The sequence below is a fragment of the Lissotriton helveticus genome, chromosome 1_2 (assembly GCF_964261635.1).
Source record: "Lissotriton helveticus chromosome 1_2, aLisHel1.1, whole genome shotgun sequence".
NCBI lineage: Eukaryota > Metazoa > Chordata > Amphibia > Caudata > Salamandridae > Lissotriton > Lissotriton helveticus.
Window position 1 is genome coordinate 218,903,126 of NC_136058.1, and position 16,524 is coordinate 218,919,649.

General features: G+C 43.1%; 1 protein-coding gene and 1 long non-coding RNA gene across 2 annotated transcripts in view; one reads left to right on the plus strand and one right to left on the minus strand.

The window, feature by feature from the left end:
- The window catches only part of LOC144799877 (uncharacterized), a 218,991-nt gene that overhangs the window by 100,345 nt on the left and 102,122 nt on the right, over positions 1–16,524 (plus strand). The window lies entirely within an intron of this gene.
- LOC144799871 (cytochrome P450 4B1-like) overlaps positions 1–16,524 on the minus strand; it is a 444,500-nt gene that overhangs the window by 95,341 nt on the left and 332,635 nt on the right. The window contains exon 7 of the mRNA XM_078671469.1: positions 8,904–9,010. Coding sequence (XP_078527595.1) covers positions 8,904–9,010 — 107 coding nt within the window. The remainder of the gene's footprint in view (positions 1–8,903; positions 9,011–16,524) is intronic.

Genomic DNA, 16,524 nt, shown 5'->3' on the forward strand with positions numbered 1-16,524 from the left:
GTGAAAGAAAAAAGCTTTGATATCAAAGACCGTTTGGCTATTTTACAGGACTTAAACAAAACAAGAAAAGACCTGAGCAACATAAAGTTGAAACAACAGCCAACAACCACTGAAGAACCACCACCTGTCCCAGCAAGACCTGTCTGGATTCCAAAAGTCGGGGATCTAGTCAGAGAAAAGATCGCGGTAAAGAAGGAATTTGGGCCTTCTTACAGAAAAGCAGTTCCTGTCTTGTCTGTCAACGGGACAAGATCAGTTGTACTACCGCCGCTTGCTGGTAAAAAGGAGAACCGAGTTGTATCCATCGACCTGGTAAAACCACAATCATGTGGCCGATAACAAACAGTAGGCCACGTGGACTCCCAATAAGTAGCAGAACACCAAGGTTTGCTACCAGTACAGAGGTCCTATCGAAGAGGCTCATCACATTCGAAACGCCTACAGAAGAACAACAAGGACTATGCAACAATGCAATAGAACTCAGACCTCTGAAAACCCAAATAAAAACATTTAGCAGAGACACACCAATCTATAATGAAGTACCTAGTGAAAATGCAAGAAACGGTGATCCTGAAGCAATTGGAACAATTGACAGAACTGCATCCGGCTACTTCATAAACTTCGATGATTCCTCTGAAGGCTTCAGTGAATCAAAGACACAGCCATCATCAAAAACCTTTAAAGATAAAGCTAAAGAACTTTTGAAACAACTGAAAGAGACATACCTGATTTCTCCATGGATCGAATTTTGGGTGGGTTTTGGTGCATTTATCCTCATACTTTGGCTCCTCATGGTACCTACTTTGGGACGCTTCATTGAGGGAAAATATGCTAAAATGGACACAGCAAGTCAGAAAATCAACTTGATCCTCAAACCACACACATCTTCACACGTCGAGAAAAGAGAACTTTCTTCAGTCAACTTCACAGCCAATCCGATACCGGGTGGGGTAGCCTGGGACAACACTGACTATGAAATTTATGGTCCGGTCGAAATCCTGAAATATCCACACCAAATTAAGATCTCCTTGAGTAACTTTGTAAAACCAAACTCATTTGCTGATGATTGGGACTTCGAAAGCATTAATAATATGATGTCTGACTTAGTAATGTCTGCTAAATTTACCAAACATGATTATTTGCAGGGTTCTACAAATTATGATAGTATGTACTGTTATAACCACTATGGTAACCATTTTCTACATAGATCTGCACAGCCTAGAAATGTTTTAAATTATAATCAATGGGAACATTGTGCAACTCCTCCGAAAGGAAGCTCAAGAACCTTCTATGACAAATATTCATACTTTTCAGGTTTTAACACAAGTAATGCTGAAACATTTTATTTCAAATTGTCAAACAAGACAGGGACCAAGACCATGATAACCAACACAAAATTGATATATTCAGATTCATTCTTTGAAAAAATGAATACTTTTGGTTTTGATATTGGGACAAAAATGTTGAATTGAAAAGTGTTTGGGGTACAAAAGAATGGCAAGTACAGGGTATAGAATCACTGTTTAGAGCCTGCATGATCCCAGAACAAATTATATTTTTAAATGACACTGTCCAACAAACCACCTGTCTTGGCTTAGCCAAAATCAAAGACTTAAATAAACCGTCTATTCCAAAGCCAACAATGTTTAGCAATAGCTCTGATACAGATGAAGAGATAGACGTAGACCATATATTAAACCAAAACAGAACACATCCAAATTGGAAACAGTGGTTGATCTGGCCCACAGATACTAATAACTGTCAAGACAGATTCCTGAACAAAACACAGGGGTTCAAAATGACCAGGCCAGACCCTAGATATCCCCAAAGACATCACCCAGGGATAATAACAACCTACAGTGTGGGCAAATTATGCCTTCAATGGCTACAAACTTCCACACTGGCAGAAATTAAGCAACACCTAACTTTACTTACTGATGGTGCTGACTTGCGTGATTTCATTATGGGACCACGCAAACAGCGTCAAAAACGTTTCATAGCAGCCTCTGTATATGCAGCATACAATGAGGCCTGGAAGGTTACTCAAATTGAAACAGCAGAGAGAATACGGGAAATTGACCGTATTAATTTGGAAAAATCACTTTCTGTAGTGGACAATGGGTTAATGACTCTGTCCTCCAGAATTTTTTCTTTGGACAGCATTGTGTCTTCAGCAATCGACATATTATCGCAAGACTTACTGTTGTTACAACACGGTCAGTCACAATTGCGTTCTATTGTACAGCTTGGCTGGACATTACAAAATCTGCGTTCAGGCTATGTGCCTTGGCGTTTAATCAACACAACGTCACTATTCCAAATCTTTAACCTTACTGATAGACAAATCAGTATGGCCCAGAAGGGTGCTGATTATACAATCCTGAGCATTGAGAAACTTGAGAGATTACCGGTGACAATGTCAGAACGACCTGTCAGTGAATGGATAATACATGGGATAATTAATATTCCAATCTCAACCTTCAGGTTTCAATACTGCCAAAAATATATACAGGCTGGCATGTACGAGAAATTGGGAAAGGGGTACATTAAAACAACATGGAACCTGCCCTATTCACATGCATGTGTCAGTAATAAAGGACAGAAAGTGTTTCTTAGTGGCAATAATTGTGCGATGTCACTAAGCGGCACGCTTCTGTGTAACGGAATTAGTTTGCATGGAGCCTGCGAAGGGAATTCATACAACCTTTCATGTCACCAGCAAGGCGCACCTGCAACAGAAATAGAACCATTCTTTCAAAGACTCTATAATGGGAGTTACATTCTAATTGTAGACCGCAGATGCTGTAGTCTTATGCCCGGGACTCCTTATCTCGTAACTACGACTGCGAAGGTCAAGTGCTGTGGACGCTCATTGTTCCCCAGCTCCTTTCCAGACAGGGAGGCAAGGGCATGGCCCAATTTGAAAATTACTTCTATTCGAATAGATACTTTAAGCAGAATGAAAACAGTGCTTCTTCAGACGCCTACAAGGCTCACGTCATCAAAAGAAACGTATGATCTACAAGTCGCAAGGACGACTGCAGAGATACATTCATTGTTATCGACTAATTCCCCCATACATTTCGCGGAAATCCTTAATGAAATCTTAAATATTTCTGATACCACTGGGGTCTCAAAGGTATTTAAGACAGTATTTTCAATGGCATTAACACCATTCAAAGCCATACTGGGTATTTTTCCAGATTTCGTCCATTCGATTTTTGGCGGACTTCCCCTGATCCTGGGACTAATTGCAGGAATCCTATTCTTAGTCCTTATTTTTCGTTATGGCAACCCATGTCACAGACCAAACTCTCGCGACAATGGAAGAAACAATCCTAGCCATTGGATACCGGGACCGGATATCAAAAATCCTGGGACTCTCCCGGCTTAGAGACCTGAACATGACTTGGTTTCTATCATTTCGACCAATGTGGCAAAGATGTGTTTTACCTGTATTAAGGTGTCTGCTATGCGGAGAAGAATGCGTGTTAGACACCTGTCTAACGCTACAATCGGATGCGCCAATGGATGCAGAAATATTGTTGAGCCCAATAAAGGTTCATGCTTTGTGCTGCCCTCAAAGGCTACCAATCCTGATGACGGCATTCGTGGAAGCTTCACCACTACGATTGATGGGTAGTGAAGTTCAAGATGAAAGCAGCATCGATCAGGTACGACCTTCTGTCAGCAATGCAAATCAGAATGTCAATGGAGACAATCATGCGCACGAATGCATGGTTACACCTATTTCCGAGTTAGTGGAACTTTCCCATGAAGCTGTTGACAGTTTTTTCGAAAGCCTAAATGATATGATGTTCTCACCAGAGCAGAAATAGAGACTTTTGAGCAAACTCGCACACGGCGTTCCCTGAATTCGGCCTTCAACTTTAAAAACAAAGTCACATGAACTATTTTCACTCCAGTTCACGGACAGCAATTTTTCAGCAGCCCCAAAATATTTTTTACAATTTTTCGGGACACTTATCTTCTGCTTAAAGTAAGAAACTATTCCTAGAGAACTAAGATTTCTATTTTTCGATACTTTATAGACATTAGCTGCCCGCTGGTATGTTCATAAATATTTTATTATGTGATGGAATGGTCTCGAACCTTTTTTCTATATTAAGAGCCATTTCATGTGTAACTTCTCATATACCAAATAGCATTAATGTATGAAAATGCGTAATTACTTTGGCATTATTCTACAGCTTAAGTGCATACAATACATATGACTGCAATTTTTCCGTATATTTGAAAGTTTCAAAATGCATTTATGTATTTTGGGGTGGTAAGGTATACACACTACTCTATAGTATGTTGTACTATGTTATACTATGCCTAGATTAGTAAATATGTCCATAGTTAGCGTGGAGTGGGTGTCATGTATTCCTATAGGTTCTGTATCGATCCCCCTATTCCTGACCCTATTCTGGTTAAACAAACTAACAAGTTAACTAGCAGTCAGCCCATGAGGCAGAAAACCCCCATGATGCAGATACCGTTATCTGACGCAGTCACACTACGGCACAGGAACGTGTTATCTGATTAGGTCATAACGCTTGCGATCTAATTAGACAAGCGATATTCCTCCAGCCCCTGATAAGGCATACGGAGTTCTCATAACAAATCAAACCTATGACAACCTGGAAAATCCGTGCGGCCATTGTTTTGATTTCACAGAGAACTTCAGCAAAAGAATGTGCTAACGACCTGGTCGTATGACATCTTTATTGACGTATCTATGTCCATCCTTACGTCAATCTCGGCACATTAAAGGTATAAATATTACCGATCTTGCCCTATGCAAACACACGCGGTGGTGACGAGACGGAGCAGCCATACTTGCCGAAGCCCAGAGCAGAGCACACCCCGCTGGCAACAGCCCCGCCTTCCTGACGCGCTGAGAACGAGACGCGCTGCTTTCTCCTGCCGAGAGACCCAGCACCGGCGCTTCCGGGTAGCCCTCGCAGGCAGCCTGGAATATCGAGACCAGAGAGAGAGATACCATCCCTCATTCATCCTAACTTCCAGGTACAGAACTGAATAACCCCTCACAGAGAATTCTTAAGTTAGTCACTTGGCAAAAACAAACTTAACTTAAACTGTAACTTTCTATTCCCGCCCACGCATCAGGCTTAGGTCAGGTACACGGGGTAGGCGTATTTAGAAACACCAGTTGAGTACGTTTAGTCAAATGTATATGTGTATGTAATATATTTTATTCATTTTAAACATCATATGGCTTAGAAACCATATCAATGTTTTTACAGTATTATTTTATACTATTGCTTTTAATGTATGCACTTTACTTAACTATAAGTATTGCAATAATATCGATCCATTTCTCTTGTATGAGAAAAGAGACTGATCAATAAATAACACCTTTTTATTGAACACGCCCGTCTCTTCCTTTTCTCTACAATCTGATGAGACTAAGAATGCACGTACTGACTGAGTAAAATAAATTGCCTTCTGTTCACACGACTCTTGAGATATACTCTTGATTAGGGGAGAGCAAAGTTGTCATGTTCTATGGTTGTCAGAAACTAAATCCCTTCTTGTCTAATCAGGGAAGTTAAGTCCTACCTGAACATTCGAGAAAGTTTCTAGTGAACTCTGAGCTAAGCTGGCAAACCCAAAACTTTAAGTCTAATATCGACAGTAGTAGACCTAGTTAACGTCTGATCTAGGCCTTTACTATTGTAGGTATTATTCCAATGCGCAGAGCCTATTGGGATGATAGGAACTACACTACAATGCTTATTCCCTCCTGCTGGTTTAACAACGCAAGAAATTCTAGAACCTTGCTATTGGGTTACTTTTTTTTATTCACAGCAAATGATAAAATAACCATATTCCTGCAGTACAAGCAAGATCAACTGAAGGTGTTACATTCAATCCCACACAAAAACTAGAAGGGACTGATTTCCGCCTCAGACAAACCTGGCAGCTGGACTGGACAGGGCCCAGCCCTCCTCGACGAGGACCATCAGCAGAGGTCATGGGAGAGAGGCCATCAGAGTGAATGAGCAGGACTAAGAGGGTAACATATGATTAGAAATGGGGAGCTGTGTGAGGAGCCCTGGGGGCACCTGAGGGAAGGGAGGGACTGACAGGGGTAGACGTATGTAGGTGAAATGAGTGAACATGAACAGCCTGGGGCCTGGCCAACAAAAAGAGGGGAGCCGGGCAAGAGCCATGAAAGTGCACAGAGAGGCCCATCGATGTGAAGCCTGTCTCATAGCACTCAAGCGCTATGCACCTCCCCATGCGATAGAGGCTGGAGAGACGGAGCACTGAGGCAGGAAGGACACGTACTTGGCTTTTCAAGCCTCACCACAGACTAACTCTTCTTCCTCTGCCGAGCCTGTGCCGCCGGCCTGAACATTGTCACCCTTCCGAGGAGGCCACAGGATAGCGCTTGAATTACACACACACACACACACAAAGGGGCGCTCAAGGAGCTTTATGCTTTGAGGATGCTGGCTCGCGCGTGCATTAGTGCTTATTTTTATTAATAAGATACGCAGCCAAGGACATTAGAAAGGCAGAGCCCTTGTGTATTAGTGGACATCAAGCAATATTATCACACGCAAAACGCGAAAGCGCAATAAAGCGCATTTCTTATCACTGCATTTATTGTCTTTGTTTCATTATTTAAGTATGTATTTTACTGGCAGCATTATCATTGTGGTAGAGCGAATTTTTTAATAAAGAGCACACGGTTCATGGGGCAGTAAACTATTTTGGTAGTTAAAATATATTCCAAAATTAAACAAATGCAAGGAAAAAGTCCGATTTTAGAACAACCTTTTATTCTAAAAAATGAAGCAGGTAGTTCTACAGTGTTTATATTTTTTTTATCTAACCCAACCGAAAAAGATGCCAACCTGCACAGGAGCGTTTGACTTTCTCTGGGAGCATATCATACCCTGTCCGTGCATGCTTGAGTATGGCGCTCTGGGTCAGGCACCCACATTACCAAGTAGTGCAAAACGCGTCTGTGATTGTTGAACATATTTGAGATGTGTCTGTTTTTCAACTGACTACGTTGTTAGATTTTAACACAATTTCCAGGTTTTGCTCGGAATCAATGTAGCTAAAATAATGTTTTTCATTTTCAAAAAATGCATTCTCACGGTTTCGGCGTGTTTAGTTGAAGTGAAATCCCGGACCGTCGCTAAGTGGTTAGAAGAGGTCTACTCCTTCAAACGCGCTGTAAAAGACAAATCACTTGCTCTATAGCTCCTAGAGTGGACAAGAACAAACAAGCTCTTGGCATTGCTGTGGGGAGGGGGGGAGGAGAAATGCGAGACACGGCCTGGCGGCCGTGAAAAGTGTGAAGCAGGGGGCGGGGGAGCGGATGCCTTTGAAGTGAAGCTCTCGGCATTGCTGTGGCGGGTCTGATGCAATGATGCGAGGCAGGCGGCTCGGAGACCAAATGGAAAGCGCGTGCACGGGCACATGCACTGGGCACAATCCACCTGGTTTAGCTTTCCTGGTTACAACTCTATAATCTCGACATCTATCACTTACGTGATAGAATAGTCGAGACCTAAAAACGGACACAACTGCAGTTTCAATTTAGCTGCTCCAGCTGAAGTGTCTCCAGTGATGGAAAGTACAGGGTTTCAAAGTTGTCATCTCACAAGCTTTTCACTGGATAATTTGAGCAATATTGAAAAAAGCACCCTCTCTTGTATAGGTAGAAAGAATAACAGTGCCAATTGACAGATGCAGATCATTATAAATGTGGAATACTAAAGAACAAGCATAATTTCAAATTATCAAATTTAAAATATACTTTGAGAAACAGCTTGAAAGCATTTATTGCAAAACAGAAAATAGCTACCAAACAGAAAAAACACCAACAGTTCTTTGGGGTTCAAATAGCCGAGTCACCATACGGTTAATTGACTATATATACTTGGAGAAATACATTCTGTTGACTAATCAATTGCAGTGTACTTTATCACAAAATAAGGACAGTGTTAAGAAACTGGACACATTAACAGGATTGCTTGTAACAGACACTGTCTGGCATCTAAGGTAACCTTACTTTGACCAGAAAAAACACAGCATTGCGCTGAAACCCACTGGTATGTAATGTCAATAGTGCGCTCATACTAATATTATGTCCCAGTTAGGATTAATTTTAGAACATGCCCTGATAGCCATATTTCTCTCTTCTTTTTACTGGTTGTAGGATACTTTAAGCATCTTTTGGTACTTAGGCCCTGATAAAATTGTCAAAAGCTTGTGGCAGTGAAACATATTGGCAAGTCATGACAATGCTGTCCAAATCTGACAGTTTATTTTAGCGATGCACTAGGTGACACAATTAGATACATGCTATTGGCCAGCTAGTCAAACTTTTAACTTTTAAGACAACCTAATCACTAACACAAGAAAAGACCATCATAACAGAGGAGTGATGGTGATGTACATAAAGAAACAAAGAATGACTAGGATGTAGTTAATATCAGTAAAGGACAAATAACTGGTCCTATTCGCAGAACCTGGACATCTGATCAAGGAAGAGCACTACAACCTACCTATCACACTTTATGGTTACATGAGATGTCTCCTGAACTGAAACCCGGTGATTTGTTTTCACCTGTCTGAAAAAACAGACGCCACTGGTTGGGCTCTCATGGCCCTATACCTAAAGAATTGGGAGAGTCACAACCCTACAGAGGTGCTAATTTATGTCAACTGCTGAAGCTTCTCATGATGTGATATACTTCACACATAAAGCCTAATCTTCCCACCTTACTTCTAAGTATAATTATCAGACATTGGCCATAATACATAACACCGTCTCTGTCACTATTGTGTCATAACGAACAAACATAGAAAGAGCTGCATAAAAATAAACATTATTATACGTGAAATCATACCTTGGCACAAAGAAGAATATCTAGAAAGTCTAAATGTCTTTTCTGTTGGATTTTCTCCAATTCTTTCTCATTTTTCAGCACATCTTTTCTCTGTTGAATCACTTTATCTGTCCATGAAAATGACTAATTAGTTTTAATTTACAATCAAACACTGGGGTTACATTCAACCGCAGACAGAGTACCATGAAATGAAGCATTTTTGTTTTATGAGACTTTTGACATAAATGGAATGCACAAGATTGTCGAGTAGGAAAAAGTAAGACAGTAAAATAGGGTTAGTTTAGTGAGACTATCCCATTGCCAGATAGAGGCCACAGCCAAGCAAGTTACATGAACGCCCATAAATAATTATCTGCTTGACAAATGTACACTAATAATTTCCCCCTGGACTAATGCAACATTCTACACACCAACAAATCTCTTCTATCCTTAACATGTTAAAATCATCTGTAAAAAAGTTATTTCTAAACACAGTGCCTTACCCGTTGCTCCTGAGGTCCGCAACCGGTGCAGCTGCACAGGTCGTACCGCCCAGCATTGGAACATGTGTTGGTTCGGTCTCGCATATAGAAATACAGTCTTATCAGTAAAGCCAACCACCGAGGCTCGTTTCAAATCCTGAGTTTCTGCTTCTCCAGAACACACTCTTAAAGCATACTAACTACTTGTATCAGTGAATTGATACTCCTACACCTTGTATTCCTTATTGTCTTATGTAACATTTTCTATAGACTGAAATACACACGTATGATTCAATATCTCAGTATAATGTGTGTGTGATGTAAAGTGCTCTGACTCCCTACCTTGGTAAGAGTAGTGCTATAAGCTATAAAACAAATTAAATGCATATGAGAGAGTAGCTATGGAGAGATGAGGAGCACTGGTGGAGTGCAGTAGTGAAAATGTGTGGAGAAGGAGATTTTTGGGGCGTCAACAAAAATTGGGCACTGTGTGCCACCAGCACCCTGTTTCAATGCCTCCAGTATGATGGAATTACATATGCGTTCTCCAGATTTGTTGCCTACCAGATTTTGTGATTTGTTGACCTCTCAATCACGATAACTACTCAAAAACATTATTTTGAGAAGACACATTTGTATATCAGTTTTATCATTTTTGGACTACCAAGCGACGTACTTGATCTAATTATTCTCAAGCAAGAGCAGTTGTGGGCCTTATCCTGGCTTGAATTCTTACATTATTCACATTATGATTTGTTTTTTTAAATTTTGTGTCCAATAATCGAGGCATGTTATGAGATTCATAGTGGGGCAGATGATGATCATCATGGCCACTTGCTTGGCAAAATGTATGTAGCTATCCATCTCATTCTTATAGAAAAACAAAAATAATATGAGCCTTTGTGGAAAGGAACCCAAAAGTATGTCTTAACTCTAAGGAAAGTCACAGGATGGTGTTTCTGGAACAAGCTTCCTTGACATAGCATGCTTTAAATATAGCTGCACACTTACTGAAACAAAATTTATTGCGGATATTAAAAAATATTTATTACACACTCTGCATTTGCTGTATTCTCTAGTGCCTTGTTTCAAAACTCTCCATGGACTCGTGAGGAATTGAAAGGAATAGAGTCAACTGAAAGAGGGAAATACATATAAAACTGACCCAGAAACTTGAGTATTCATGTAAAAACAGCCTTTTTCTCCAGGGCCCTCTGCGTCAGGGTCTACCAAGCACTCGACTTTAAAAGTGAGGTAACTACTAACAGTATTTTGTGGACTTGTCTGTACAGACAGATATCCTTGTCATCCCACCTTGACCCTAGCTTAGAATAGGGCATGGCAATTTAGAGGCCAGAAGTCCTTTCTGCACTTGCATGTGTGCAATGTTGTGAGCCTGGGGTCCTTTTAAAAGCAGCCCTTCTTTTAAATATACATCGTGCCCAAACTTGACTTTGGTGGTAGGGGCACTTAAAACGTGATAAACAACAATATTTTGGATTTTAGGTACCCCGGGTTCTCCCCTATGTTTCCCAGCGGTGGAGTGGTCATGTCACTATAAGGAGGGCCCTTATTAAATATTTTAGCCCTAACCCGGCCAAATGCATTTTCAAGATCCTTAAAGACCTCAGGGTTAGGAAAAATCTGGCATCCGCTATTTCATCCGAACAGCAGTGTGAGGATTTAGCTACTTTTTTTATCGAGAAAGTTCATACCATCTATCGGTCCTTCCCACGAGCGCTCCCTTCTCCTCTTACAGCTCTGCATAGACCTCTGCCACTGTCTTCTTTTTTAGCTATTCCCAGTATCTCTCAGGACGAGTTTATCCGGCTGAGCGGGAAAGTTAAATCTGGCTCTCCAGCCGACCCTTTAAAACCGGCTCAGTTTAGGGAGTCACTCTCTCTTTTCCTGGCCCTGCTTTGCCAGTTGGTTAACTCTTCCTTCTCCACAGCGGTGGTCCCGGTGCCATGGAAACAGGCGCGGGTCCCCCCCATTCTCAAGAAACCATTGATGGATCCGACTAAGATCGAAAATTTCCGGCCCATATCTCTCCTCCCCAGGGTGGCTAAGATCGCAGAGGCGCATGTTAATAACACATTAACACCCTTTTTGAGCTCTAATAATATCTTGGATCCATCCCAAAATGGTTTTCACCCAGGTCACAGCACAGAGACGGCTCTGCTGGCTGTGACTGAACATCTGCGGAACATTCTCGATTCCGGTCAGAGGGCGGCAATGATCTTGCTTCATCTGAGTGCCGCCTTTGACATGGTCTTGCATGGCATTTTGTTACAACGGCCGGATGAAGTGGGTGTGGCTGGCCTGGCCGTGGAATGGTTTAGATCATTCTTGACCGACAGATCTTTTCGAGTGTCAGCCCCCCCGTTTTTCTCTCAGGCTTACTCCATCGATCAGGGGGTGCCCCAGGGCTCTGCGCTAAGTCCCTTATTATTGAACCTGTACGTTCAGACTCTTTCAGCAGTCGCCAGGCAGTGGGGCAATGGTCTCCTATGTGTATGATACGCAGCTGGTGGTGGTCCTGACTGAAGGTTCCATACTGAATGTTTCCAGGTTCAGAGACGGACTGGCTGCCGTTGCGGAATAGATGACTACTAACTGCCTGCAGTTGAATGCCAGCAAAAAAGAGGTTCTGTTAGTAGGGAAGAACTCGAGTGCCTGGACTGAGCAATGGTGGCCAAGTGTCCTGGGCACTGCCCCTAAACCTAAGGCAGTGGTTAAGAACCTGGGGGTATGGATGGATTCCTCCCTCAGCTTCCAAGACCACACAAAAAAGTTGCTGGCACTTGCTTTGGCCTCCTACGTGGTCTTAAGCATCTTTTGACGTTTTTTGACCCCCCCTACACGCCAGCTGATTGTCCAGTCAGCTATTCTATCCCGATTGGACTACGCCAGCTCAATCCTAATAGGGGCCAATCAGGCTGAAATAACTCGGATGCAGCGTGTTCAAAACGCTGCAGCCAGAACCTTGCTGGGGCTACTGCGGACCTGCCCCACAGCTGGTGCCATCCGGAAACTTCATTGGCTTCCCATGGCTGAACGCATTCAATTTAAGGTGCTGTGTCTTTCTTTTAAGATTTAGAAGCTTGCCACACCGAGCTTACTAGTTAATCTGCTCACGCCTTATTCTCCCTTCCGCCAGCTGCGCTCTTCGGGACGACATCTGATTACAGTCCCCATGTGAAACGTCTGCGCGCTGGGGGTCGGTCCTTTCGCTATCTGGCGGCCAGATTATGGAATTCCCTGCCTGTTCAGATATGTAGTATGGACCACTTGATGGAATTTAGAAAAGCCATTAAAACCTTCCTTTTCCCTTCTTGTTAGGCTTTTGGTCGCATCTAGGCCTTTGGTCGCATCTGGCTAGGTTTTTGGTCGCATCTCTGCTTCTTCTGCATCCTCTGTCTTGGTGCCTGGTCTGTTATTTTGATACTGGCAGTGCCGGGACGCCCCTTTGCTGGGACAGCTGCGTGCTATATAAATCCGAATAACATAACATATGCTTGGGGTTAGAGAGTCAAGTGTCTCCCAAAATCGACTTTAGTGCTAGGACACTGTGGAATGAAGGTCTACACTATTTTTGTATATTCAGGATCCCTAATGTATCCACTACGTGTTTCAGGGGTGGGGGTGAATTTAACTACAGGCAGGGCTTTTATAAAATATGTTTTCGATATGCCCTGATTATGGAGAAATTGCATATTGCAGTTTCCCCTTTGTAGATACCTAGCCCCATAGGATAACATGGCAGTAGTTTATGAATGCATACCTATTGCTAGGAATCAAATCTAAATATCATTCAAGGACTTATGAGAATGGTATTGATACATCCAACAATATGCTATTGCTGAATGTATCCTGAATCACACAGAAAAAAAGTTATAAGGCTTTCTTGTCTATAAGCCTAAATTCAGACTTTCTGTGATCTTACCTGATTGGTCAGATTTAAGAGGATTATTCAGGCTGCTTTGATGAAGTGATAAGTGGCTCACCCACAGACAGGCTATCTGTTGGAGAGAGCTCTGCTACACAGGAATGCCAGAGCAAGGGGGGAGGGGTCGTAAAGCATAAAGCTTCAAAGGTGGATAGAATGAGCAGAGAATGTCAGGCCCATATACCCACCAACGCCTCTCATCCAGCCTGATGGCAGGCTTAGGGAAGAAATTTGCAGATGGTAGGGGGAGGAGAGCTATGGAAAGAAGCCATACTGGAGGTTGATTTAACTAGTTCTTGCTCCTCTGCTGAATTTTCGGCAATACTGAATTTTGGAGAAATAGTGCTTTCTGGGAGAAGATTATGCAACACTTTGAAGGAAGTGGTCATGCTCTTGGGTGTTGCCCTGCACCTCATTAAACAGGTGTGCTCTCCTACCTGTTCCCAGGGAATACTAAATACATATTTGAGTGGTGCTGAGCCTCTCAGATCTGCTGCTTGAAACTAAAAATAAGGTGGCTTGCCAAGCTGGGGCACTATCAGGCCCTACATTCTGACTGACTGAACATGCTGCATTATCTGGAACTATAGCCTTTTGGATGTATCTTGCTTCAAGAGGAATAAAGAGTGGACTCCCTGCAAGCTACAGGTTAATGGTGCACACCTGCATCATCACCACCAATAATTCCCGGCCTGGTGTGTGCCTAGTGGATTTGTAAGGGTTTTGTCCAGGTGTATTGTGGAAATTGTGGACCCACCCGTTTAGGGACCATGCTAAAAGATACCAGACCGACCCTTGGATTGTGTTTTGGACATTTTGGACCCTCAAGAAGAACTTCAGGTAGAAGTTCCAGTAATTTGGAGCCTGTTAGATTTGGGGGTCTCTAGTTGGCAGAGGTAGGCACCTTTGTCCAAATAGGGACCCTTGCGTCTAGTCAGGGTAAGGGGGTACACTCCTAAAATAACCCCTGCTTACCCCATTGGTAGTTTGGCACGAGAAGGCAGGCTTATCTCAGAGGCAGTGTGTAAAGCATTTGTGAACACATACAGTAACCCATAGACAAAACTACAGATGGACAACACACGTGTTGTAGTATAAAAATAAGTATTTTTATATAGACTTAACACAAGACCACAAACAACAACAATCCACACTACTGTACTTTAAAAATGGTAGAAATGGCTCAGTTCTCTTAAGATGTAAAATGCAACACTTTGAGTTCACTGTACCTTTGGATGCATAACGCCATACAACAAAAGGGTTGCAGGGAAGGTGATGTGTCATTCCTTACTGATGCGTAGGGGTTGCATCGGTTCTTCTCGGCGTGGGGAGGTGGTGCGTTGGTTTCGTGGCGATGCGACCAGCAGCACCGTGATGCGATGAAGATCCTGGGCAATGAAACAAAGAAGGCGTCTTCTTCTTGATGTGACACGATGCGTGCATGCCAGAAGGCCGTGCGGCAACTCAACAATTCTTCTGAGCCGCGACAGACCCTGCGACACACTTCCCGGTGATGCAGCGGCGTCTGATGTGACGTCGATCCTCTTCTCCGGCGATGCGAGGCGCTTTGGCAACGATGCGACAGCTGCAGTGGCGACACGCTTTCCCAGCAATGCGATAACAGCGGCTGCGGCGGTGACACACTTCTCTGATTATGCGGCGGCAGCTGGTGCAACGTCAATCCTCTTCTCCGGCAATGCGAGGCGCTTCGGCATTGTGGAGCGGCAGCGGCGGCGACGTACATTTTCTTCGTGAGTCGCACTTCCAGCACCTGGCGACACGCAGTCCATCAAACAGCCCAACGCAACTGCAAGCACTTCCAAAGAACACTTGGGGAACTGGTGGGTGAAGTCTGTTGTCCCTGAGACTTCAACAGGAGGCAAGCTCTATCTCAAGCCCTTGGAGAAACTTCACAAGTTGAATGAAAGTAGCACAAAGTCCTTTCTACTCTGTTTGGCAATCAGGCAATCACTGCAGGTCAATCCATCACGCTTAGGGACAGACTCTCCTCAGTTTCTCTGGTTTCTCTCCTCAGCAAAGGTTTCTTCTTGTTTCCCAAAAGTGATCAAAAGTTCTGGGGTCTGGGTCCCCCTTTTTATACACATATTCTCTTTGTTCTCTGAAGGCAGAGAGGCCTTTGCCTAGTCCAAACCAGTTCGGGTCAGTCCTGGAGCACTGTGTTGACAAGAGTCCTTCTTTCTTTTCACAGTGTAGGCCAGGGACATCAGACGCACCACAGGAGTTGGAGCCAGCATTGTGGAGGGAAGGCACAGCCCTATTCAGGTCCCAAGTGTACCTCCTACCACCCATCTACATGCAGATCTCTCTATTTAGCCCTGAACTGACTCACCATGTCTCCTGGAATCTCCCAGCCCCAGTCACTCAAACTCCAGACTAGGCATACACAACCTAGCAGAGGCATGCTTGAATAGTTAGGCAAGAAAATACCTACTTTCTAAAAATTGTATTTTCAAATACAGAATGTTAAAACCAACTTCACTTAAAGATGAATTTTTTCATTCTGAGTTCAGGTATACAAAACTGGAATTTCTACCTAGTTCCCTGAGTCAGTTAGGATTATAAGATGTTATAATCAAACTGCCCATTCTGTCCAATGGGGAAAAGGTTGCCTTGCAATAGTGAAATTCACTATTAGGACATGCCACACACACCAGGGCATGTCCTACCTTTTACATACAATGCACCCTGCTCTTGAGCCTACCATCGGGGTGACTAATATGCAGAAAGGGAAGGATTAGGGACTGGCAAGTGGGTGCACTTTCCCAGTCAGCATGGCAGTACCAGACTGCACACAGGCTCTGCAATGGCAGACCTGAGACACACTTTACAAGCTGCTTCTGTGGGTGGCACAACCAGTGCTGCAAGCCCACCTGCAGCATTTGATTACAAGCCCTCGGCACACTCAGAGCACTGTACTAGTGTAGTGTAGTTCCTATATTCCCAATAGGCTCTGCGCATTGAAATAATATATCCTATAGATTAGACGTAGGACTGAGGTCGACTAGGTCTCTATCGAATAAACAAGACTTAATTGTGTGTGCCAGCTAGCTCTGAGGTCACTAGAAACTTTCTCGAATTCACAAGAAGGGATTAGTCTCTGACAACCGCATAAACATGACAATTTGTTTCCCCAAGATAAAACGTATCTTAAGAGTCGTGGAAACAATAGATAGATATTTCCCTCAGTCAA